The sequence below is a fragment of the Anser cygnoides genome, chromosome 14, assembly GCF_040182565.1.
Source record: "Anser cygnoides isolate HZ-2024a breed goose chromosome 14, Taihu_goose_T2T_genome, whole genome shotgun sequence".
In the NCBI taxonomy this organism is placed as follows: Eukaryota; Metazoa; Chordata; class Aves; order Anseriformes; family Anatidae; genus Anser; species Anser cygnoides.
In genome coordinates this window covers 4,633,469-4,656,344 of record NC_089886.1, presented here as the reverse complement: position 1 = coordinate 4,656,344, position 22,876 = coordinate 4,633,469, and the positions used below count along the sequence as shown (strand labels likewise).

Here is a 22,876-nt window from a genome sequence, read left to right as displayed (position 1 = left end):
TGTTATAGATTAGCTCTACTGTGAGAATACTACTCAAAATAATGCTTTAAAATATTTCCTTGGCAGCAGGCTCATGCCTGAGCTTGCCCTTCCCCTTTGGGGGATGTGCTGTATTTGGTTTAGTGTCTCTCTGATGCGGTTGTTTTCTATATTCTGTGAAACATTTTTGTACCGAGTCTAATAAATACTTCACACAAAATGGAAGTCATATTGAGTTCTGCTGACAAGCGCAACTATTTCTGCTTGTCCATCTTTCTCCATCAGAGCTCCTCTGGCACTTCTGAAGCTCCCTGAACTCTTTGTTACCCGATCTTCTCCATACATCCACCAACAGCGTGTCCTGTCTCAATTATGCCATCTCTTTCTTGCTCTGAGGTTAGTTCTGCTTTATTTATATATAATTTTCAAGAATTTGTCAAGAATCTGTCCCAGTAACATGTGCCATTGTTGCACCCTGGGAGTTTCTATCGTAAGTGGAAATAAATAGTGATAATGCAGGGAAATGTGGTGTGAAGACTTTGGCTTAAACAAGAAAAAGCAAAAGACTTTTTCCCATGTGTGGAGATGAATGAATTAAAACACAGTGGTAGAGGCCAGTTCTATAACAAATATGTAATAATTGGGCTGCAATACAGCACTCCGAAAAGTTCTCTCAGTATTTGTTCTGCAGATAAAACTTCCTGATCTGCTGGAGAGAAACTTCCACTCTGACAAATTGCAAATGTTATTTAATGTAGCTGTGAAATGTCTAGTAAAACAGTATTCCAAACGCATTGGTCATATTTCAGTACAAATCATAAGGTACCGTAGTAAAAAGTTGTTCTGCCCTTGAGGCATGAATTCTCTTGAAACCTCCCAGGTTTATGACTCTGTCCTTCTTCACCAAAAGGGCTGTCAGCACCATGAGCCCTGAGAATGCTGTTTGCGTGTTCGCATCATTTTTAGCTAAGCGTTTATAGTGCTAAGAATTTAAAGCGCTTTTAAGTCCTTTTCTCGTCTGGAAACAGCAAGTGTACCTCATTTTTCACTGATCTCTGTTTATATAACAAGTGAACATATGAAATGCTAAAGCAGTTTCCAGAACTGTTTGCATAAGAACTGTTCTAGTAATATTATAAGCAATAATATTTACCAGCTGGGCAATGCAGCAGTTTTATACAGGGTAATATTTATTTGTCAGTAGACAGGAGGAATCAATGTATTTAAATAACACATCATTGGCACTGCATTCATACACATACATAATCACAATTGATAATCAACTGAGCTCTCTGTTCTACAGAATCATTTTCATGATAAATGTCATTTTCCAAGTATCTAACTCTAGTTACATGTGCTTACAGTTAAACCAATCAACCATAAAATACAAATACACGTAAGGATATATTCATTTACAAGGATGTTTATAAATATATGGTTATGGTCTACCTGACCAAACCACTTGAACGAAGCTCTGATGCAAGTCTTTTTTTTTTTTTTTTTTATTACACAACATCACTGCTAAGAATTTATTTGTACATTATGAGAGCATTTGAGAGTTCAGGTACCCCCGTCTAGCTTCCCATATTCATTTCCATGTTTCTGCTCCCCTGAGGAAGCTCTCAGAGCTCCACTAGATTACATCAAGTAACAACATTCTGGTGAGCAAGGTTGTTAAAACTGTATCGACTCTTTATACCAATAACATAAGGGAAAATATTGTTTTCACCATTCCCTAACATGGGGTAACATTTGCCATTTTAATATTGTGACTGGTGCCATTTTAAGTATTTCATATTGCACAGTACATGTGTCACTGTCACACGTCACAATAGTCCATAATGCTTATGTATTAAAAATAATTAACTTTTTGTCCGATCCTATTCCTATTAAAGTCAATTCACTCCTATTGATTTGTCTGGAAATCAGAAATCAGACTGCATATAAAGTGAGTGGATGTAATAAAAGAACGTACAGCATGGAGGGTGACGTCTTGACGCAGTGATGGTACTCGGTTCATTTAGCCATGAATTTTAAAAGTACAGCATTAAGAGAAGAGATACTTGATAACTGAAAGCTCAGAACAGACATGGAGTATCAGCACTTGAGTCAAATGACAGTGTAAGGAAGAAATGACAAGAAATCAAGGCACAAGTGTTATTATTCGCGTTGGATTGTGAAGCAGGCTCGCTGCTCAGAGAGCTTCCACCTGATGACGAAGAACCCTCTTATGCCGAGAATCAGACTGGAAAAATTGATTGCTTAACTCTGATCAGGATGTCAGGAGTAGACAATTGGTGTCACAAAAAGCGATGGTAACCTTTTTCTTCATTAACCATTTCATGTCACAGAAATGCACTGCCTAAGCACTTACAGAGAGACAGTGAGGGGAGGCCACCCAGCAGCACTCCTGGCCTTGAGGTCACAAGAGGTTCTGCTGGCCTTCTGACCATGTAACTTAGAGTAGCGTTTATTCCGTGGCTGTATTTAAACCATTTTTGGGCCTGAAAGTAAAAACACCTTTACTGTAAATCTAAGCAGACTTGGGCATGTCGGTGGGATGTCAGCACTGGTATGGAAGCCACTTAGGCCAAGTTCAGGCACGGGAATCTCAGCTGGGGCTCATTCAAACACTAAATCCTGTCTGAGCTGTTTGCCACAAGGAGAGCGGAGTGATCTTAACTTTCGTGTCAAATACTGATGAATTGGAGTATATTGTGAACGTCATGTGCTTGTGAATTGTTTTAATCACGGGTCCTGAAGCTGTAAACAGTGCTCAAGCATGAGAAAGACTGTGGTAGATAGAGACTGGTGTCCCAAATTCAGAGCAAGCTGGCTGGTAACCCAGCTTCTAGCAGCTGTGCTGCCGTAATTTGTTGCAGCGCTCTGTTCAGCGAGCGATCTGACTGTATCAGATGGCTTTCTGTAGGGCACTGGAGTCTCCAAGAGAAGTTAAACTCCTGAATCACATTTGCTCTCAGTTAAGCAAGTGCCACGGAGGTAATTACTTCACCCTGGAGTCCCACCCTGTGTAGCAGGGAACAAACTCCATCACGTCCCCGTCACCAGGCGCGCTGTTTGCGCACGGCGTGTCCGCAGCGGTGCTGGCTGCGAGGCACTGCCTGCTGCTTGCTTAAACGCCTGTTGCACTGGGCAAGCAGATGGTGGGCATCAGCAGTAAAGGGAGCCCACTGATTTAACTGACTGAGGGCTGGAGTTAATGGAAATAATTAATACTAAGGTACACTTAATAGTCAGATCATTGTTACTAGGTCTGTAGCTGTCTCCTGGTTTTCTTTCTTTAACACATAAAGCAGGTGTTTAAGCTGTGTATTAATGCACTCTACTTCACATGCATTATATTTAATCTGATTAGAAAAAACATGCTATTTTATTCCAAAACTAATTCATACCTGTCACTCAAATACTCGATTACCTTGTCACTAATTCTTTCACTCTGACTCTTGTGAGTACCACTGGCTCAGGACTTCAGTGGGATCAGGCCCTAATAGGTTTCAATGAGGTCTTCTTGCTCAGCAGGAATCAGGACGCACTCGACAATCCAGCATTTTTGTAAGAGCTTGTGAGGCTCTTCTCACAGTTCCTCTGATGAGTACTATGATGCTGACAGACTGCACTGATGTAGAAACAGAACAAGGGAACTATGACCTGACTGAATATTTTGAGGACTCTATGAATACCGAAAAGGCTGGTCCCTATCCAAGGGAATTCTGTATCCTTAAGGTAAGTTTCGTCGTAGCTGAAACATCAAGGATCTGATTTTAATCTGAACATTAATTCTTTTTGCTTAAGTAAATTTTTCAAGTTAAGGAATAAATTGCAAGGAATTTTACGTACAGATGTTAAAACAAGGCTTTTTGGTTTTAAACTCAGAAGAGAAAAGGGCTTTAGCAATGCAGACAATTACATTTATATCACTTGGATGAGAGAAAGCAAGTTGACTTCTAGGATGTTTGCTTAACTTTTATGACCAAACTGGAAAATGATTTTTAATATGTTTTAGTTGGAGAGAAGTTGTATTCAATGCTACATCTTTGAGCTTCCATGCGCTGCATTACAGGAGAAGCTGTTTTCAAACACGGCCAAATAGAAACAACTGCATTTGCCTCAAGTGCGATCTCTTGCTAGTGCAGAGATGTGGAAAAAGATACTTTTGAAATTAAAGCACTAAACTTATTTTCTATTCAAAGAAAAACCCATAATCTGGATAAGTAGAAGAAACAAATGAGTTACTCTGAATTCATAGCATGTCTGTTTCGTAATAGAGATTCTAAAAGGTCTGTTTTAAAGGCCGGTGATGATGATAACAGAGAAAGCAATGATCTCTTCTGGTGGTTTGGAGGAGAATACAGTGCTTTTAGGAGAAATGCTAAGTACGTATCTCATCTTGAACAGCAATCTGAGGTGAATTTGCTGAACATCAAATGGGGCCTGTATTAGTGCTCATTTAAAAAAAAAAGTCCAACTCTAGCCTTTTCTCGTGTTCAAGTTCAATTTCTAGTCTGAACTGGTATCAAACCCAAGTAAACTGTGTGGTGGTTGGAAGGAAGATATTGGTGGAGGCTTAGGGATTATCATCAGTGGGTCTAAGGTAGTATGTCAGTGACCTGGAAATTGTGGATTAAAAAGTAAGATGTTAATACTGTTGATAATTCCTTATTATTGATCTTTAAGACTCATGGAAGTGCGGGCTTTTTTTTTTTTCTTTTTTCTTCTTTTTTTTTTTTTTTAAGCATTAATGATATCATAAAGTACCTGCTAACAGTATGCCTTTGGGAGCGTAATCCCAGTTTTGCTAAACTAAATGGCAGAAACCACCTTTAACTTCAGTGGTAACAGGATCAAGACCTGTAGAAAAAGGTCATCTGCAACAAAATACAAAATTTTGGAAACTGCTGCTGGATTATTTTAGATATCCACAGGGGGAGTGTTTAATTTCAGAGATCCCTTAGATACATCAGTGTGCAGATTTGAAAGGGCAATGTTTTCATATTCCTCTTGTGATGCTGAGCATCTGCAGCGGTGAACTAATACTATCAAATCCTTCTGAAAATTCTTGTTGAGAAACCCATAAAAGATGGGATTGATACACGTTGAGATCATGGCCACAAGGTGGCACAGTGTAAATGCTAGATTATGATTGCAGCTCATCAGTGCCTCATAGTTCCAGTCAAAAACAACATTGAATATATTGAGAGGCAACCAGCAAGCTGCAAAGGTCACAACAATTGATATCAAGATCATATTAATCCTTTTGTTTTCACTCAGTCTGCTCTCATTCTCTCTCATCCTATCTATTTTACTGTGTCTCCTCCGGAGGCATACAAAAATCTTGAGATAGCAGATAAAAATAAACCCCAGGGGCAAGCAGTACTGGAAAACCAGCAGACTAGTGGTGAAAATCAGTCGTTCTGTAACAGAGGGCCAGGCTTCAATGCACACAGCTTTGTTCTTATAGAAGTCACTATGGAAAGATAGGTGCTTGAAGGGTTCATCAGTTAATTGGTGAAATATTAAAAAAGGAATGGATATTACAAGGGAAAGAAACCAGATGAAAATGATTCCCCAGTAGGCATGTGAAATATTAGGCTTCCAGCCACGTGGATTCACAATTAACTGATATCTCTCGATAGCAATCAGGACAAGTGAGAAAATGGAGACTGTGACAGATATACTTTGTACGAAGGAGCTTATTTTACACATAGCTTCCCCAAATATCCAGTAGTCCATTAAAGTATATGCAACTGTGACGGGAATACACATGATGCAGATCAAGACATCTGATAAAGAGAGGTTGGCAATCAAAATGTTTGTAACATTTTGAACTTCTTTCTGTCTCTTTATTATAACAATGAGGCAAAGATTTCCGAAAAGCCCCACTGTTGTAACCACTGCGTAGGCTGTAATAAGCAAGAATACCACAGGGAAGGAAGGTTGGCACGTATCAAAGTTAAAAAACTGGGAATAGCTGCTGTTTGAGATAGTTCTGTTAGATAAAATCTCACTAGGATGCTGAATGGCTTTATCCATCATGAAGCATCTCCCAGCCTGTGCCAAAACTTAGCCATGAAGATTTTGCATCTATGAGCATGTCCCTGCCCTTAAAGCTCAGAAGGTGTTTTGCTTGGAGCTTTCCAAGGCAGTGATTACCATGATTCTATCTTTGTGTTTGGTCTCCTTGAAGGTTTGAGCAAATCTGTTATAAATACTTACAGCACTGAAGAATTCTGGAAAAAAAAAAAAAAAAAAAGGCAAGTGGTCTGGTATTAGTGGTTTTGTATCGATAGAAATGCGGATGGAGGTTGATGCGCCTTTCCTGAGGTTCTGCACTGACTGTTACAGAGCTATAACAGACTGTGGTGTATGAGAAGTAGCAGTGATAGCTCTGTTTAAACTTGCATGAATGTTTTCATACAAATCCTCTTTTACTAACTGGATAAATTTTGCTTTTCAAAGTGAAATATTTTAAGATCTGTCTCAGACAAAGATTTAGCAAGGCTTGAGGAATTCCAATGAGAAGAGTCAGATGCTTTTTTGTTAGCAGAAAAAATGAAGAATTGGGACTTGCCATCACATTGCTAGCTTAGGCATCACGCTTACATTTTCTCTAAAACTACAAAGCGGTGTGAACAAATACACCAAATCCCTCTGGTTTAATCCAGAATGATGTGTGCTTGAGCTTAAGTGATATTTCACACCTCTACAAATGACATCTTTAAGGGAGTTTCTTGCTTCACTTATGTGTTAAAGGTAGCATATCGTTTTTCCTCAACCTTGTCTGAGAAAAATGTAAACCAAAGATCACATCTTAGTTATATGCCCAATCATTTCCATACCTTTAGTTGCCAAAGATCATCTTTTTCATTTCTCTACACACTGTTCATTGTTGGACAAGTTTGACAAATGATAACCTCAACATTTTCTGTGGTTAAATGCAACATGTCCTCTAGAGACACAGAGCTGATTCTTCTTTCAGTTCTAGCATTAACAGATGTCAAGCAAAAATCTGATACAACCCAATCCTGTTGTTATAAAACTAATAGCAATGGGAAGAAATATTTTCAGCAGAAAATCTTGATGGGTTTGAATTTATCATTGAATTAAAAAGTTTATTTGAAATCAAAGGCTCACCAGCTTTCTGACTAGAAAGAGACTGTGTTTCCAACCTGGGAAAGGAAAAAAAAAGGATGTAAGAGTTACTTTTAAAATTTAAAGATGGGTAAATATCTTCTATACATATACTTTTCAAAACTCTCACCGTAATTTCTTTTTGTAGTAGGAGTTATTGGAGAACTGGTGGGAAGGAGGTCATTCTTCACCCCGTCTTAAATACCAAAGTGTTGTGAGCCCTGTGGAGACAACGGGATGAAGGAGCAGAGGAACGTTACAGGATGCAGAAAAAGAGGAAGGGATGGGTGGATGTTTTATTATTACTAGAAATAATGTTTATATGTAGAAGATTCATCAGCCTTTATACACAAATGATTGCCATTATTTAATCAGTAGGGAATAAGAACTATTTAGTGCCTTGTTCAAGATTAAATGCAAGTCCAAGGCTAAACTGGGAACTAAGATTTTACAACTGTTTGGTGTCCCACAAAGAATATTCCACATAAGGTTAGATCTTGTACTGCTTTATTCTCATACTTCTGCTTGACATCAGTTTGGGTTCTTCAAATTAGGATTAAAAACAACAACCACCAACAAACCTTTGTAGAATCCATTACCATTGTCAATCTGATTAAAATGTATTTTTATAGTGTATTTTAGTGTAGTCATGTTGGACTGAGAAATGGCTGTAGATTTATGTGAACATATATGGTTCATGTTCCAAATATGACTTATTTTGTAGTAAGGGGATAATATTAAGTCCTGAAGTCTTCCTAAATAACCCAGCAGGGCCCTGTTACAGCTATAGCGAGGGAATGGCATAGAAACTTTGTCAACCTTGCTGCAGGAGCTATTGAAGTCCTGTGGCTCAAATTGACCTTTTACAAATGTCCCGAGTCCGGTAGGTGAGGAACAGGAGCTGTGTGCCCTACTCAGTGCACCAACTTGCAAAAACTCCTCTTACCGAGTCCAGGCAAAGTTGCAGGGTTTCTGAAGCTAGCGTAGTCGTACCCTGCAGACCCAGACGATGTGCCTGGGCGACGGCAGCTCCAGGCAGCACATTTCCTGCAATGTGCTGTAAGCTGCTTTTCCCTAGAGGAGCACTAATTGCCTGGCTGGATTTATCACATGGAAGGATGCACGTGCTGGAAAGGCAAGGGGCCAGCTGGTGGTAAATGCTGCCCCCATGAGCTTTGCTGCCACTTCCAGAGGTGTAAGGGTCCCACGTCTGGCTGCTTTGTCCCAGTGGAGAGCTTTCTCTTTGCGCTGCCTGGGGTATTCACCTGGCTCCCCCGGACCTGGGACCTGCCCTTTAAGCAAAGATCAGGTGTTAGTAGGGGATCTGGCTTGGAAACCGGATACCCTCAAAGAAAGCTTCGCTCTTCCTTGCTTTTTGTGTTAGCCAGAGAAGCTGTGGGGACTCAGAGGATATGAGGCTGAGCCAGGTTGGTAATATTTTATGCACTATTTGTTCTGCTCGCTTATTTTTTCGTGGTTGCCCAACACAGTTTGATGGCGAGTGCTGCATGTCCTCTCCCAAGAATTTGTTGTGGACAGTTGGGCTTCTTTGGCACTTCCTACCAGTAAGGAAAAGTCCCCGCACTGACCTGCTGGTCAGTTCACTCAGTTTTTTAGCTTTAGGCACATTGATCATCTACATTGCCAGGCTTTTCTCGGAAAAAAGATTAATTTCTTTTCTCTATTTGCTTTTTACTCTGAGTTAAGAAGCGGACGCTTTAGTTCGTGTCATTCTGAAAGGCAATTCAAACATTTCCTTTAACAATAAAACAATTATATCTGTCTTGTTTAAACATCTGGAGTATTAACAGCATTAGAAAATAAGTTACAGTAGTACTCACTGCAGCGTGTTAAACGGCTGTAATGCCTACTGGTATTTTTTTTAAACAAATATTAGAGGAATCAGTGTCCCTGAACTGCAACTCCAGCTGATGTCAGAAATGGATTGCAGTGTTTAACAAGGGAACTGATGTCTCTGCTACTTTCTTCAGTCCCTAATCCATGCATTTCAAAAAAGATTCTCTACCATAAATAGTGAGTTTAACAATGTAAGAAATGATAATCCACTTAGCCCAGTTCTTTCATTCCTCTAAATGCAGAAGCATTACTAAAACACGCGTAAGCAAAATAAAGTTGAATGCATAGTCTATAATAAAATAAGTCTTAAAAAAGCTTTCTTTTCCTAAGTATTTTCTTACTGATGTTAAAAATACATAGTTCCGTCCCTTTGCAGTGAGCAGTAAATACTTTGGTTGCAAACATCATCTGCTTACTAAGTTCCAGAGTATTGCACAGATAAAAGCTGAATGAAACTTTCCATTCAATTTTAAATAGAGGATGCACAGAATACAATAAGCTTTTAAAAATATATATTTCAGTAACTTTTCTCTGAGGTTTATAGATTCTCTAACTTCTTACCTGATGAAAAATTCAAGTCATATCCACACTGTCTTTAACAAAATTTCTTTTCCCTTTTCGAGTTAATTACAAAGCCAGCAAACACATTTCCTTTGTGTATGAAAGGATCCAAAGCAGAGCCATCTGCTGCTAAAGCTATACTTAAACTCTCCTTTCTTCTTTTTCTGAAACAAGCCCCAGTTCCGCTATTTCCAACTGTGCTTGAATCCGCCAGGCTGCAGAAGGGCTGCTGAGGAATAAAACAAGCTCTGGAATCCAAGAAGAGGCAAACAGCACTGAGCAGGGAGGAGAAAAGCCCAGTAGTCATGGGGATGGTTTTTCCTCCACTGTGCTGCTTCCCTCCGCCCTGTCAAACACCTTATCTTGCAATTTCATTTTCAATTATCTTATCTGCTGTGTAGTGCAAATGTTTTCCCTACAATGGATTTCATACATAAACATTTGCAGATGGCTTATTGCTTTTTTAACTGACAGAGATATGAAAATACGGTAAGCTTCTTAGAGCATGCACATCCTATTAAGTGTATCGTTTGCTCTATTGCAATTAAGTTCATCATATTTTTCACTCTAAATTCCTATTTAAAATTTCACTCCAGTTGTAAAAATCTTCCTGAAAAGCAAAGCCTGACACATTGCACTGGGACGTGTTGAAAAAGGGATTTATTATTCTTACTCTTTTTCCAGTAAAAGTCCATACTTTATACAGTCACTCGCTCACAAATATTAGCATTCAGCATTTGCCTAGTAAATGTTTAGTGTGGACGTTTATGGAACAGGAAATGAACCAGTCTTCCTTGGGACGTGGTATTTGGAGTATTGATTTTGCACTCTTCAATTCCTGCCTGGGTCCCCTTAGCCCCCAGTATCCCGGTCCCTTACGCTGACCTAGCCTGGGGCTCTCCAGAGCTAGAAAAAGCAGAGGCAATAGGAAATGGGCCAGAGTTTGTGTGGGGCAGACTCAGGAAAACTAGATGAGGAGTCCCTGTTCATTAGAGAAGCCGAAACTTGCAGACAAAATGTGTGAGTACCGGAGCCTGTCTTACTGCTGCTGTATTTTGGAGAGAATGTTTCGGAGAGCAGTAGGGTTTGGGGGTAAGCAAGACTGATGCTGTGCTTGGAGTGCAGGTTGGAACTCGTGAGCTGAACATGTTGTTGGTTGTGCTGTTGTATTTGTGGGAAATTGGGGTGGAGGGGGCCTCTGAGATCAGCCAGATCAATCCCCTGCTCCTAGTACATTTCTGTCTATTCGTGATGCATTTGCCTAACCTGTTTTGTAAACGTCAGTGGTAATCCTAGTTTGTGTGTTCAAGTGCCAAATTTACTGTTAGGAAGACTTACTTAACACCTCCCTCTAAAATTTCCTTCTCTTTATTTTGGGCTATTGCTTTTTATTCCAAGAGTGGGCTCTGAATTCTGAAATCTTAGCCAAACTGCTATGACTGGGCAATGTGAACATACCTTTTTAAAAATATTTCTAGCACTTGGTGATTTTGCTTATGTGAAAAAATATTCTAAAGTTTTTCCAAAGTACTCTAGAGTTTCTGCTTCTGGTTGTAGGGTAACCCGGGAAGCGAATCAAGACCTAAAAACGGAATGTGCAAGACGAGCATCAGAACAAGCCATAAAAGTGCACTATCTGTTTATAAATGAAATAAGTCAGTCAAATTAAAAGATGCTCTGATTCTATTTATAAATTTCAAACAAAGATCAGACCGCTTATCTACATAGGCATCTGTTTCTAATATAATACTGTGTGCAGTCCTCCATCTGTGGAAGGATTGAAGTGTTTAACGTGTGATCCCATTTATTTTACAATCATGTCAATCTGCTACCTTCTGTGGACTTAATTTTATTGTAACCTGTTGTGAATTAGTTCACATCCGACATGGGAGGCTTATGGGTGTAGCTGCTCCTGGTCTGCTTGTGCTCGAGGTCAAAGGTAGATCTGCTAACTGGAACCCTATGGCTGTGTGTGAAGGGACCCAGGTGTATTGTTTTCACCCAAATGCTGTACTGTCTATTTGCATAAAAGGTTAATGGATAGCAGAATGTTATTTACGTTACGTAAATTATTGTGTTATTTCTAAATAGCACAATAAAAATAATGGAAAACGTCCTTTATCTGTAGACATTGATAGCTAACTGGAAGGCAGGACTGCAACTAGTGAGAAGCAACCTTTATATGTAACTTGATAACAAAATATTAAAAATACATTGTGGATAAGACTGTGACTGGCTTAGTAAAGCCCAGTCAAGTGTAAATTTAGTAACTCTATCTTTGTGGGTTTTCAGCGGTTCAAAAATCCCTCTATAATGTAGGAACTGGTAGGAGTTTGGATGTGTTTTTTTGAGTTTTATCGGGGGATTTCAGTTTGCAGTATTAGTTTGCAAAACAAACAAATGAACAAAAACCCCTCTAAACTAATCAGCGTACCGAGTCTCATTATACTGAATGCGAGTCATTATACTGATAATCACCTCATCAGATTTATTGCAATTATAATAATAATATTGGAATCGTAATTCCAATTGGAACATTTTTTCCCAGCCGCTTGTTCTGTTGCAGCTGGAGCCATGACCTCAGCTCGGGTGGATGTTCCCAGGGTAGTTGTAAGTCAGGGGACAATTAACCATGGCAAGCACAGGGCCCTGGCACTGCCCTCTGAGCCAGCCAGCTCATCGCTAACCGGGGTCCACGTATACGAAGCCTCATCTTGGGTACAGTGAAGGCACGCTGTCGCGATGGCATACGCACCGTGGGCAGCGTGGAAGGTCAGGGTAAGTGACCAGAAGCCATAAGAAACAGTATTTCCAGCCTTAAAATTGTAATAATGCCTGTAGTAGTGGCAACAGCCTCTTGTTGAGGAATTCTCTAGCACAGAAGTCCCTTGAGGCAAAGCTCACCTTTTCCTTTGGTGTTTACGTGATTCCTTGCCCAGCAGGGGACTTTGCTGGTGGCTGACCCCTCCAGCCTTCTGCTTCCGATTAGTTTGCTTGGTTGCTTCTGTGTGCAGCTGTGCAGCAGTCTTTGTACCTGCTGCATCCCCGTTCTTGAGAAAGCTACACTCAGTAGCTTTCTCAAGTATGCATGCGCATAAGGATGCACACAACTTAGCAGCTTCCTAGGTGAAAGAGTTCTTTAGGTTCTAATGTGCTATGCCAGAGGACATGGAGTGGTCACCCGCCAATAAGATCTCTTCAGCAAATAGGTTGATTTGACCAAACTAGCAACATCTGAAAATCAACCAAGTTTTTACTGTATTTTTTTTCTGCAATGATAATGCAGATGAGGAAGGATTGATATATACGTGTCAGTTGAAACACTGACTGATCCATAATAAGGATTTTTTTTTCCTAATTGGAAGAAATTGTCACAAAAAATCACTGAAGTTCACTATCTGGAGTTTAGGTTTCACTCTTTGTATTGCATAGTTCTAAAGAACAGCCTTACAATATCCTTGATTCTTCGTTCTGGTCCTTACCTCTCAATTAGGTCATGCCTAGAATGAAAAGTCAACTGTTTTAAAATCTGCTTTAACTTTAAATGAGTTACTTATAATAGCATATTCATTTTTACAATGATATCGTGCCATGAACTTTCAGCTAATTTCTGGACCTTATTCAACTGGCATACAATTGAGATGGAGATTGATACACTTCTCTGGCTCTAAGGTTAGCATCTTTATTTTTTGGGTCAGCCAAGTCACTTTTCTATTTTCTTACTGAAAAAGAGATAAGATATATGAGTAATTGTAATAGGAGTGTGACTGCATTAATTTTTATTTTATAATAGTTTCCACTTTCCAAACCCTGATTCAATCCTTTGTAGCTTTCTAGAACTTCTCTAGCTGATGTTTTCCAAGAGTGATCTCTGCCAAAGAATGGATTACTTGAATAGCTCACACATTTGAGGGGAATAAGATCGTTTGTATCTTCTCCTTTCCATTCTACAAGCTCTTTATAACAACGCTGTGAGCATCAAATCCTGCATTTCTGATGCCATGAATTTTTTTACTGTCCTAATTGTTAATTAAGAAATACTTAAGTAATCAAAAGAAGTTTTTTTCCTCTTCATCACTCTGTTTAATTTTTCCTGCATGTTTCAAGCTGTAGTATATTTTTTTCTGAATTAAAAATATGAATTCTAGATTGCTATATTGGGTCTAGAAAGCCTTACTTTTTATACACCTCATTTTAAAATTCCTTGAGCAGCATGGGTATCTTACAGCTGGTTTCAGGCAGGTAAGTATTGAACTTCATAGCATAACTCCTGGTGCTGTTTTCAAACAAAGCTAAATGTCAGACATGCAAAAGAAAGACAAAAAAGTGCCCTACAAAGATTCTCTGGAACAGGAAATAGATGGGGGCTAGGAATAGCTAAGGGGAAAAAAAAAAAGCTACTAGATTTTAATTTTACCCAAAAATACATAAAACAGACAAAGATTTGCAGGTTTAAAAGATCAGAGCATGGACAATATTGCTGCTGGCTCCAGGATTTGTTCTTCTTTAGGCAAAACTTATGATCCTGGTCTATCTTAGCCCAGGATATAGTGAAAGATCTACCCTTTCACATCTGTCTCAGCGTTGCCAGACTCTTTGATCCTTGACATGTTTTTCTGACTTTTCAGACTGTCTTTTCCTGTCTTACTTTCATCCCATCGCTCCAAATTATGACCAGCTCTTATATAAACTTTTAGGAAGGAGAAGAAAGGAAATCATCAATTATGACAGACGAGTGGAAAGATGAAAGAGGAAAAGAGAAATTGAGCTTCAGAGAAAACAGTAGAGGGAGGGCAGGATTTAAGGAAAAATGGTAATATAAGTCCAAAGAAGAGGATGCAAATTCGATTATCTGATGACTTTCCCCTTCACCCTTCACAAAGATGTGTTTCTCTCTTTCAGCACAGTCCCCTTACAAGGCACTCAGGGAAGATTTTGCTCAGTAAGGTAAACTTTTGATAGTGCTTACTGAATAAATGGTTCCTGTGGGGTATTCTACAGATACCTTTTTATCTGTAGAATATCTTATTTTGCATTAAGCAAATAAAGGAGAGGGGTAAAGTGTTTTATTCCCCATCTGAATTTGCACAGCACAGAAATTTTTATCCCAAGGAGTGTCCTATTGAAACTTTAGATAGGTAAAAGTGTCTAGTTCCCTCTCAGTGCATTTTAATCACTCTTTTCAATGCAAACCCTGTCCCAACCAGTGGTAATTCGTGCTAGTCTCAAAAGTAAGATCACAGATTTGAAGTTTCTGCAGATTAAAGTATAAACAGCAGAACAGGATGAAAGATAAATATTTTGCCTTTAAACCAAAAACACAATAGCTTTCTCAAGGAAGGTTTTACCTCTTTTTAAGTTCTTCACACTCATAGCTTAAGCAAGGGGCCAGGATGGGGAAGTTTCTGTTGCTCCTGCATGTTTTATCAAAAATTTCTTCCTATTAACTGCAAAATTATTCTCTGCCTGGGGTGTTGATTTGGTGGGAGTGAAACTTCTAAGAGTCTTTTATAATACCTCTCTGATATGATTAAATTAAAAATCCTTGTCTGAATGTGTGTAGATCTCCAAGTGATCTGGGAAATTATGGTTGAGTCCCCTCTATTCCTGACCATTTTGGCCTATGCATGTTTAGAAAAATTTGGGATGAAATCTATATAGCCAGGATGTGTTAAAATACTGTTAATATAGTCTTCAAAGAGCATAATGTCAATGCAGAACTCATTCTGCAAACAGCCTGCATGAAGGAATCCTGTAGGTTTCAATATGCGTTCTGTCTGCCGGAAGGTAAAACTAAACCTACATCTAGAGGATTGCACTCCATTACTAAAAACCTGCGTACTTAAATTCATTTTTAAAAAAATCTATCGATACACTTAAATTGTTCTAACAAACAAATCAACAACACATGTTGATTATGGAAGCCAACAGCACTGATAAAAACGAGATTAAAGGGGTTGAAACAAATTAAAAGGCAATTACTTTGTTTTTATACAAGGTGTTAAATAATCAGAATGTTTAGAATTTAAGAGTTGCTTTCGACTTCTTAATATCATTCTATTGCCCCTGAAGATCTATCCTTCAGTATTCCTTTTCTGTCTTAGAAATTTGGACCCATGAAACAGCATCACAGAAGGATATGTCTTTAGTGATAAAAAATGCTATAATGATTTCCTTAATGATGTATTTTGTATCAGCTTTTACTGAAAATATATAGTAACGTAGGAAGCTCAATGCCTGAAATGAACTCTTCAAATTCCTGTTTTATGATCTCTTAAGCAGTGATGCCCTCCTGTGGATCTCGGTAGTATGCTTTCTACTGGAATAAATTGAATGTTTTATGCCTGAAAATAATATGTTTTTTTTTCTTCTTTCTAATATTCGAATACTAACTAAAATATCCCATGAGGACATTTTACACACTGCTTTATTTGACCAGTGACTCTTGTTTGAGAAATGCATTTTCTTTAGGTAGTGCTGCAGGTGGAGCATTAGCCTATGTTCAAAACGAACTGCTTAAACAATGCATTCTTATTCTGTAATTTGCTATCAGCATTGAAACGATTTAATGCTGCAACTGCCCTGTGAGGAGGGGAAGAGCATGTATTTGTTTTTAGTGGTGTTTGCCTAAGAACTTCAAAATACATAGATTGGTATTAGGTATTTAATCATATGTAGTTACAAACAGTTACAAAAATAAGGAAAAAAAAGGTAGGGAAACTGCGGTAGCTGCAGGAGTGTTGTCTGGTTTAGACAGGGGACGTCTCACATGCACAGCGTGAGACTCATTTTTTGGTTCTGTGCCCCCTGCATAGGTGCTGTGTATCGCACGTTTGCAGTGGCTCACAGCAACTAGATGGAAAAGGCTCATTTCAGGAGCAAGTAGGAGCACATCGTTCATAGGAATGGAATGGGTCCTACCCACTAAGGCTTTCTGTAGTATCAGAGGAGACACTTCTATCTGCAAGAGATGGGTATATATATTTTAAAGGTTTTTATCACTTGTTCCTTTTCATAAATCAACCAGTGAGAAGTGCAAATGAAGAGGAAATTTTTGGGTTATATTTGAATGTGGTCAGCTACTGATTTTCCCTAGTGATTTGTTCACGTCTTAAAACCCCTCATTTCCTCCTCCTGCTGACAGAAGCAGGGACTTCTTTCTTTGATCTCTTCCTTGGCGTACCTGTCCCTCTTGTTTCAGGGACAAAAGTGAGCCATAACAAAGTGTTCCGTTTTCCTTGGTGTCCATGGTGTCCATAATTAGCTCTTCTTAATTTTTCCTCCTTTTTGCTGTAAATTATTAACAGTCTATAAAACTCTCATGGGTTATTTTCTACATGAAATAGACATTATTTTAGCTTGGGAAGGGCTACACAGTTTTTGCGATAAGGAGTAGGCAAAACATATTTCTGTATTTCCTGTAATTGTGTGGAACTTTTACACAGCCTCTAGGAAAGCTTTTTTTTTTTTTTTTTTAAATGAGTAGGGTATGGTTATTTTTAAACCACAAATATTTCAGTGATTCTATGGGTCTATTCTCTTTTCTAAACTAGCTACAATGATTGTGTCTGTTCATGCATTGAGATAAATGGATCTAAACACATGGTGTTTTTCCTTGTGAGTGGCAGTCGAACATGGAGATTTAATATTGCTGTCATGTAAATGTTACTCTTAAAAGACTGGGCTATAGCAGAAAACCACAATTTAATAAAAATTGGATTACTATATTGCAAATATTAATTGAACTGGTTGATGATAATCGTGGCCTTTAAGTTTAAAGACCAAAAGCTTGGCCTGCTGACAGAAATGAGGCCAGAGTTTTCCTGTCAGGGTTAACCTCAGGAGCTGACACCATCTGAAGGGGGATAAGGAAGAATCGCGCTTTGTGCTGAAACTTTCAGCCTCTCTGGCCTTCATTTGGGGCTGTACTTAACTCACCCTTCTGCCACAGTCAGTGTTGTGCTGGTATCTGAGTCTCCAAGAGTGCGTTTTGCACAGCAGCTGATCGGAATCGGGGGATGTTGCAGTTCTGCTGCTTCCCTCGCGCCAACACTGGCAGTCAGGGGATCGAGCAAGGAAACCGAGGCAGCTACAGCCTGTTACCAGGGGCTGAACTGGAGGCTTGTTCTAGTCTCTCTCAGCAGGAGACTGTAATGTGTCTGACAGGGACCCAGGGGGTGAACTTGCTGGAAAGCAAGTCTGATTCTCAGCTTTGATTGACCCAGTCCCCAGGATTTCTGGTTTGCAGAAAACCTCTCTGGCTTTCCCATCTGTGCCTTGGTAAGGTAAGGTGGGTGACCAGCTTGTCCAGCTGCCACAGCCCGACTCGCTCGCTCGTTGGTGGCCAGGCTCAGCCGTGGTTTGCCTCTTGGGCAGCGTGGTGGCGAGTGTTGATGCCCACGTTGTTGGGTGATGTAGAGAACGAGACAGCACTGACAGGCTTTTGGAAGCCAAGAACTGGGGCATAAAGCAGGTATTCTACGGGGACTTCAAGGAAAACTCTTTAAGACTGAGAGACTGGAAAGGAGCAAAGGGGCACGGGACGGGTTAGAAGGGACAAACACGGGCTGGGGGGCGGCAGCCGGACTCATGGGAACGGGAGAAAGAAACCAAAGCGGCCGGGCCGGGCTGCGGCTGAGGCGGCCCCGGCCCCGCTACCTCAGCCACCGCCCCCGGCCCCGCCTTTCAAACGCTCCCGCCCGCGGGGGCGGGGCCGCCGGGGAGAAAGCGCGCGCCGGGCAGGAGGGAGCCCATTGGCCGCCCGCCGCCGGGCTGACGCAGTGGCGCAGCGCGGGCCGGCCCCGCCCCCTCCCCCTCCCACTCCCTCCCTCTGAGCGAGGCGCGCGAAGAGCGCTCGGCGCCGGCGGCCGTTACGGAGCAACCCCATTGGCTGCCCACCGCGTCCGTCAGCGGCGAGCCCCGCCCCTCCTGCCGCCGCGCGGCGGAGGTCGCGCTCTCCGATTCGCCTCCACGCCCGTCAATCGCAGCCTTAGTCCCGCCCCCGACGGCGAATCGCGGGCGGCCCCCCGGTTCCGCGCTCCGATTGGCCGCGGCGGCGCGGAGGGGGCGTGGCGCGGCGGCGGGCGGGCGGGCGGGGCTCCCGGCGTCCCCTTTGTGTGGGCACCAGTCGCCGGGCGAGCTCCCGAGGAGCAGCCGCCGCCATTTTGTGCGTGCCCGAGCCCGTCCCCGTCCCTCATTCCCCCCACCCCCTCGGCGCTGCGGGAGCGGCGGCAGCAGCCGGGCCGCGCCGTGCCCGTGAGGTGAGGCGAGGCGAGGCGCGGGGCCCGGCCGACGGGAGGCAGCGCTCGGCGGCCGCCGCAGCCCTGAAGCGGCGCCGCGCGGGGGAAGAGGCGGCAAGACGGAGGCGGGGGGGAGAAGAGCGGCGGCGGCGCTGCCCCCCGGCGGGAGGAGGAGCCTCGGCGCCAGGCCCCGGCGCGGCCCCGGCCCCGCTCCCGGCGGCGGCATGGAGAACTCGCAGCTGTGCAAGCTGTTCATCGGCGGCCTCAACGTGCAGACTACGGAGGCCGGGCTGCGGGAGCACTTCGCGGCCTACGGCACCCTGACCGACTGCGTGGTGGTGCTCAACCCGCAGACCAAGCGCTCCCGCTGCTTCGGCTTCGTCACCTACTCGGCGGTGGAGGAGGCCGACGCCGCCATGGCCGCGTCCCCCCACGCCGTGGACGGCAACGCGGTGGAGCTGAAGCGGGCCGTGTCCCGGGAGGACTCGGCCAAGCCCGGGGCTCACGCCAAGGTGAAGAAGCTCTTCGTGGGCGGCCTCAAGGGGGACGTGGCCGAGGGGGACCTGGTGCAGCACTTCAGCCAGTTCGGCCCCGTGGAGAAGGCGGAGATCATCGCCGACAAGCAGAGCGGCAAGAAGCGCGGCTTCGGCTTCGTCTACTTCCAGAACCACGACGCGGCCGACAAGGCGGCCGTGGTCAAGTTCCACCCGATCCAGGGCCACCGCGTGGAGGTGAAGAAGGCCGTGCCCAAGGAGGACATCCAGGCGGGCGGGGGGGGCGGCGGCGCGGCCAGGCCCTCGCGGGGAGGCCGAGGAGGAGGAGGACGGGGCCGGGGCGGCGGCGGATCCGGTAACCGGGACCACAACGGGCTGGCCAAGGGAGGCGGCGGTTACAACAGCTACGGCGGCTACGGCGGGGGAGGAGGCGGCGGCGGGTACGGCTCCTACGGCGGCGGCGGCGGCTCCTACGGAGGAGGCGGCGGAGGCGGCGACTACGGCAACGGGTACGGCGGGTTCGGCAGCTACAGCCAGCACCAGTCCTCCTACGGGCCCATGAAGAGCGGCGGAGGAGGCGGAGGAGGGGGCGGCAGCTGGGGGGGCCGCAGTAACAGTGGACCGTACAGAGGAGGCTATGGCGGGGGAGGCTACGGGGGCGGCTCCTTCTGAGCCGGAGCGCCCGTAGCCGCCGGGGGGGCGGCGTGCAGAGCCCTCCCTCCGGCACGGGGCAGCTTCGAAATGGTTTCTCCCCTCGCCCGCCGAAGGGCAGCTCCTTTTAAATGCCTCCCCGCTGTGGGAGCAGCTCCTAAATGCCCCCTGGGGGTCGCCTCTGCTGCCTGTGCCACTTCTTTTCTCTCGGAAGATGGACTAGGCCCCACACACACACATACTTTGTGTTACAGTCATTGATGGACTCTATTTTTTTATTATTACTTGGACCTTGGTCGTTTTTATACTAGCAACGAAAAATGTCTTGTTTTAATTTTTTTTTTTGGGGGGGGGTACGGGGTGGGAAGCGTCTTGCTGATCTGGAGTAAAAACTGGGGAGGGTTACGGGGGAATTTTCTTTGTTGTAAGGACTCGATACCTGGCTACTACATTTTTTTCTACAAAACCTACTCGGATCCCATGACTGAAATTAACATTTCTGTAAAGGAGGAAAAAAAATCGTTTTTACGTTTTTTATTTTTTAAATAAATCATTGTGTTCATTGACCTTTACATGTCTAATTTTTTTCCTAGGATCCATTCCGTACGGTTTAAGGCTTTTCTAGGTTTGAAGCAAGTGTTCCTCTGCTTTAAAGTCTCTGTGTATTCAGAGTAAATATTTTATTGCCGGTAAAGGTCCTGATCGACTTTTTTGCTACCCCCCTAGCGGATTTATTGGTTTTCAAACACTCGACAGAGAAATTTTTTGAAGTACTAATCCGTGGATGTGGTCTGTTTTTTAATTACTCGTTCTCACGCAGTTTGTGTCCATCCACCATCTTGTACTAGGCAGTTTGACGTGCTGACATGGTTGGTCAATTTTTTCTATAGGACTTTTCCATCAACGTATGTACTGTGTAGTTTTGAAGAAATAGTTTGTGTTAAGCATGTGCTTCGTTCATATAAAATGTTCAGAATTTCCGATTGCTTAGTTTCAAGTCCTCTTATTGGTTTGTCTGTGTATGATTCCTTACAGGAAAGGGTCGACATTTATCCCTTCTATTAAATGCATTCTTGTTTTCATAGTACCGGGTTAACAGACTTTTTCATTCTCAACTATTGTCCTACGTTAAAGTTCCCTGAGAATCTCTTGCAGCACCATCTACCGGCAGGATGGCAGACCCGCTGCTGCAGGCTTCGTTACGGCAGGAGTAAAATTGGTTTGCTAACGATTGTACTAGACACTCGAAAGTTATTTTATGCCATTAGATGACTGGTGTAGAGTGAAATGAAATCTGCATGCGAATAAAGATGGGCTCCATGAGTATCAACTGAAAAAAAAAAAAAGAATTTGCAATACCTGCCTCAGCACATTATTATTATTTTTAAAATAATTGCAATTGCCCATATATTTCCAAAAGTGATAATCGAAGCTGTTTGGGCAAAGTGCTATGACAAATGAGCCAGCTAAGTGTACCAGTAACATAGGTGCCAGTTGTAAAGCAAAAATATTTGTGTAGTCTGCTTGATTAACAAATGTATATTTGTAGCCCTTTTCACGCAATAGAATTAAAGTTTGTTGTTTATTAAAAAAGCATAATGTTTTAGGGGAAAACTGCCTTCCTGCATAGAAATATAGAATAGCAACGTTTATGGGTTTATGGATATCAAATAAAGAATTGAATTCCTTACATGCTTGAGTCAGAGTATGTATGATACTGGGCATGGAGTTAAAAAGTACAAAGTTATTTTGACTTGAGGTTTCTAAGCAATTAGATATTTTATGGGACTGCATCTTAAAAGCTGATCTTCGTTTGTGCCAGGTGTGCAAGATACTAGGTGTATAATTCCCTCTGATTCCAGTGGAAAGTGAAATTAGGGATTTGCGCCGCTGGGCTGAAGGATTTTGGATGAAAATTCGAGTTAGAGTCAGTCTTTAATGTCAGGCTAACCTGACACTGATTTTTAGTTGAAATGAGTGGTTTTGTTGCTATTAGAAATAAAACTAGTGCAAAATCAATTCCTTACCTGCTTAAGTGAACAGGACAACCCTTTGGTATCATTGGGATTTAAACCAAGAGCAGAGTTTCTTCTGGAGTGCGATAACTTGTGGCTCTTACACAGTGAAACTGGTTCTCTTTGGCTTAGCTGTTGTAAATAGGTTCCAAGTAATTTGCATTTATATTGTAATATTTTTTATCTCAAACACTTGTCAGCCTCAGTTGTGAACCAGTGTCACTGATGTGTTGTTGACAGTGCGTGACGCCTCGGAGAAGTATTTGTGAAACACTGCAACTGGTGAAGTGCCGGCTCTTGTCAGGGCAGCTGCAGGAGGTTGGTTTCATTTCAGTTCACTGAGCTTGAAGGTGTTTTACTGTACCTTTGTGTTCTAAATCCATGTTGGACAGTCATCCTTGAACTTCACCTGAAGCACAGCTTTCCTTTTTGTAGCTGAAGTGGACTGCTGAGTTCTAGGTGTTCTGTTAGTCTGGGTGTGTGATGTGGTCCCTGTCAGACGGACTGCCTTCATCTTACCAAGGGACAGCCTGGTCTGAGTGAGGCAGTTAAACTCACGTCGTGATGTGGCTTGTCATTTGGCTCGGGGGATGGAGATTTGGTCACCAACTATAGCTTTGTGTTTTTTTTTTTTCACGTGTGCCATAAAAGGACCTGTTGATGCTAGAAACACGTAGATTTTAAAAATATTTTTCATTTGTGAAATCTGACAGTTTTGCCAAGTTACAGCTTGATTTTAAAGAGTTGTGCTAAAACATGCTATTTGATTGTATGGAGCGGTCTTCCTGTAGGACTGATGTCTTAGAGAATAAAAAGTGGATCCCAGAAATTGCACCCATATTGGGGAGTATGCTATGTGTATCTCAGCAGGCTGTCATTTGTGTTAACTTTCAAAGGTGTCCTCCAAAATGTTCTGTGGCGAGCATCTCGA

General features: G+C 42.5%; 2 protein-coding genes across 3 annotated transcripts; one reads left to right on the top strand and one right to left on the bottom strand.

Annotated features, from left to right (window-relative positions):
- Positions 1 to 3,716: 3,716 nt before the first annotated feature.
- LOC106032793 (neuropeptide Y receptor type 6-like) lies at positions 3,717 to 9,686 on the bottom strand. 2 transcript variants are annotated; one of them, XM_067005476.1, is made up of 3 exons: positions 9,547 to 9,686; positions 7,259 to 7,349; positions 3,717 to 7,166 (listed from the first exon to the last, which is right to left on the bottom strand). In XM_067005476.1, exon 3 carries the CDS (start codon positions 6,031 to 6,033, stop codon positions 4,909 to 4,911), a length of 1,125 nt encoding a protein of 374 aa, XP_066861577.1. In that variant the 5' UTR covers positions 6,034 to 7,166; positions 7,259 to 7,349; positions 9,547 to 9,686; the 3' UTR covers positions 3,717 to 4,908. The 2 variants fall into 2 exon arrangements, with proteins under 2 accessions (XP_066861577.1, XP_066861576.1); XM_067005475.1 differs by lacking the exon at positions 9,547 to 9,686 and having other exon boundaries at positions 7,259 to 7,395.
- A 9,014-nt stretch (positions 9,687 to 18,700) lies between these two features.
- Positions 18,701 to 21,620, top strand: HNRNPA0 (heterogeneous nuclear ribonucleoprotein A0). The gene has a single exon (XM_013175722.3). The coding sequence runs from the start codon at positions 19,010 to 19,012 to the stop codon at positions 19,949 to 19,951; it is 942 nt and encodes a 313-aa protein (XP_013031176.2). The 5' UTR covers positions 18,701 to 19,009; the 3' UTR covers positions 19,952 to 21,620.
- The last annotated feature ends 1,256 nt before the right edge of the window (positions 21,621 to 22,876 follow it).

Bases quoted from the DNA above. Each gene is read 5' to 3' on its own strand.
- HNRNPA0 (XM_013175722.3), top strand. From the start codon at position 19,010: ATGGAGAACTCGCAGCTGTGCAAGCTGTTCATCGGCGGCCTCAACGTG.
- LOC106032793 (XM_067005476.1), bottom strand. From the start codon at position 6,033: ATGATGGATAAAGCCATTCAGCATCCTAGTGAGATTTTATCTAACAGA.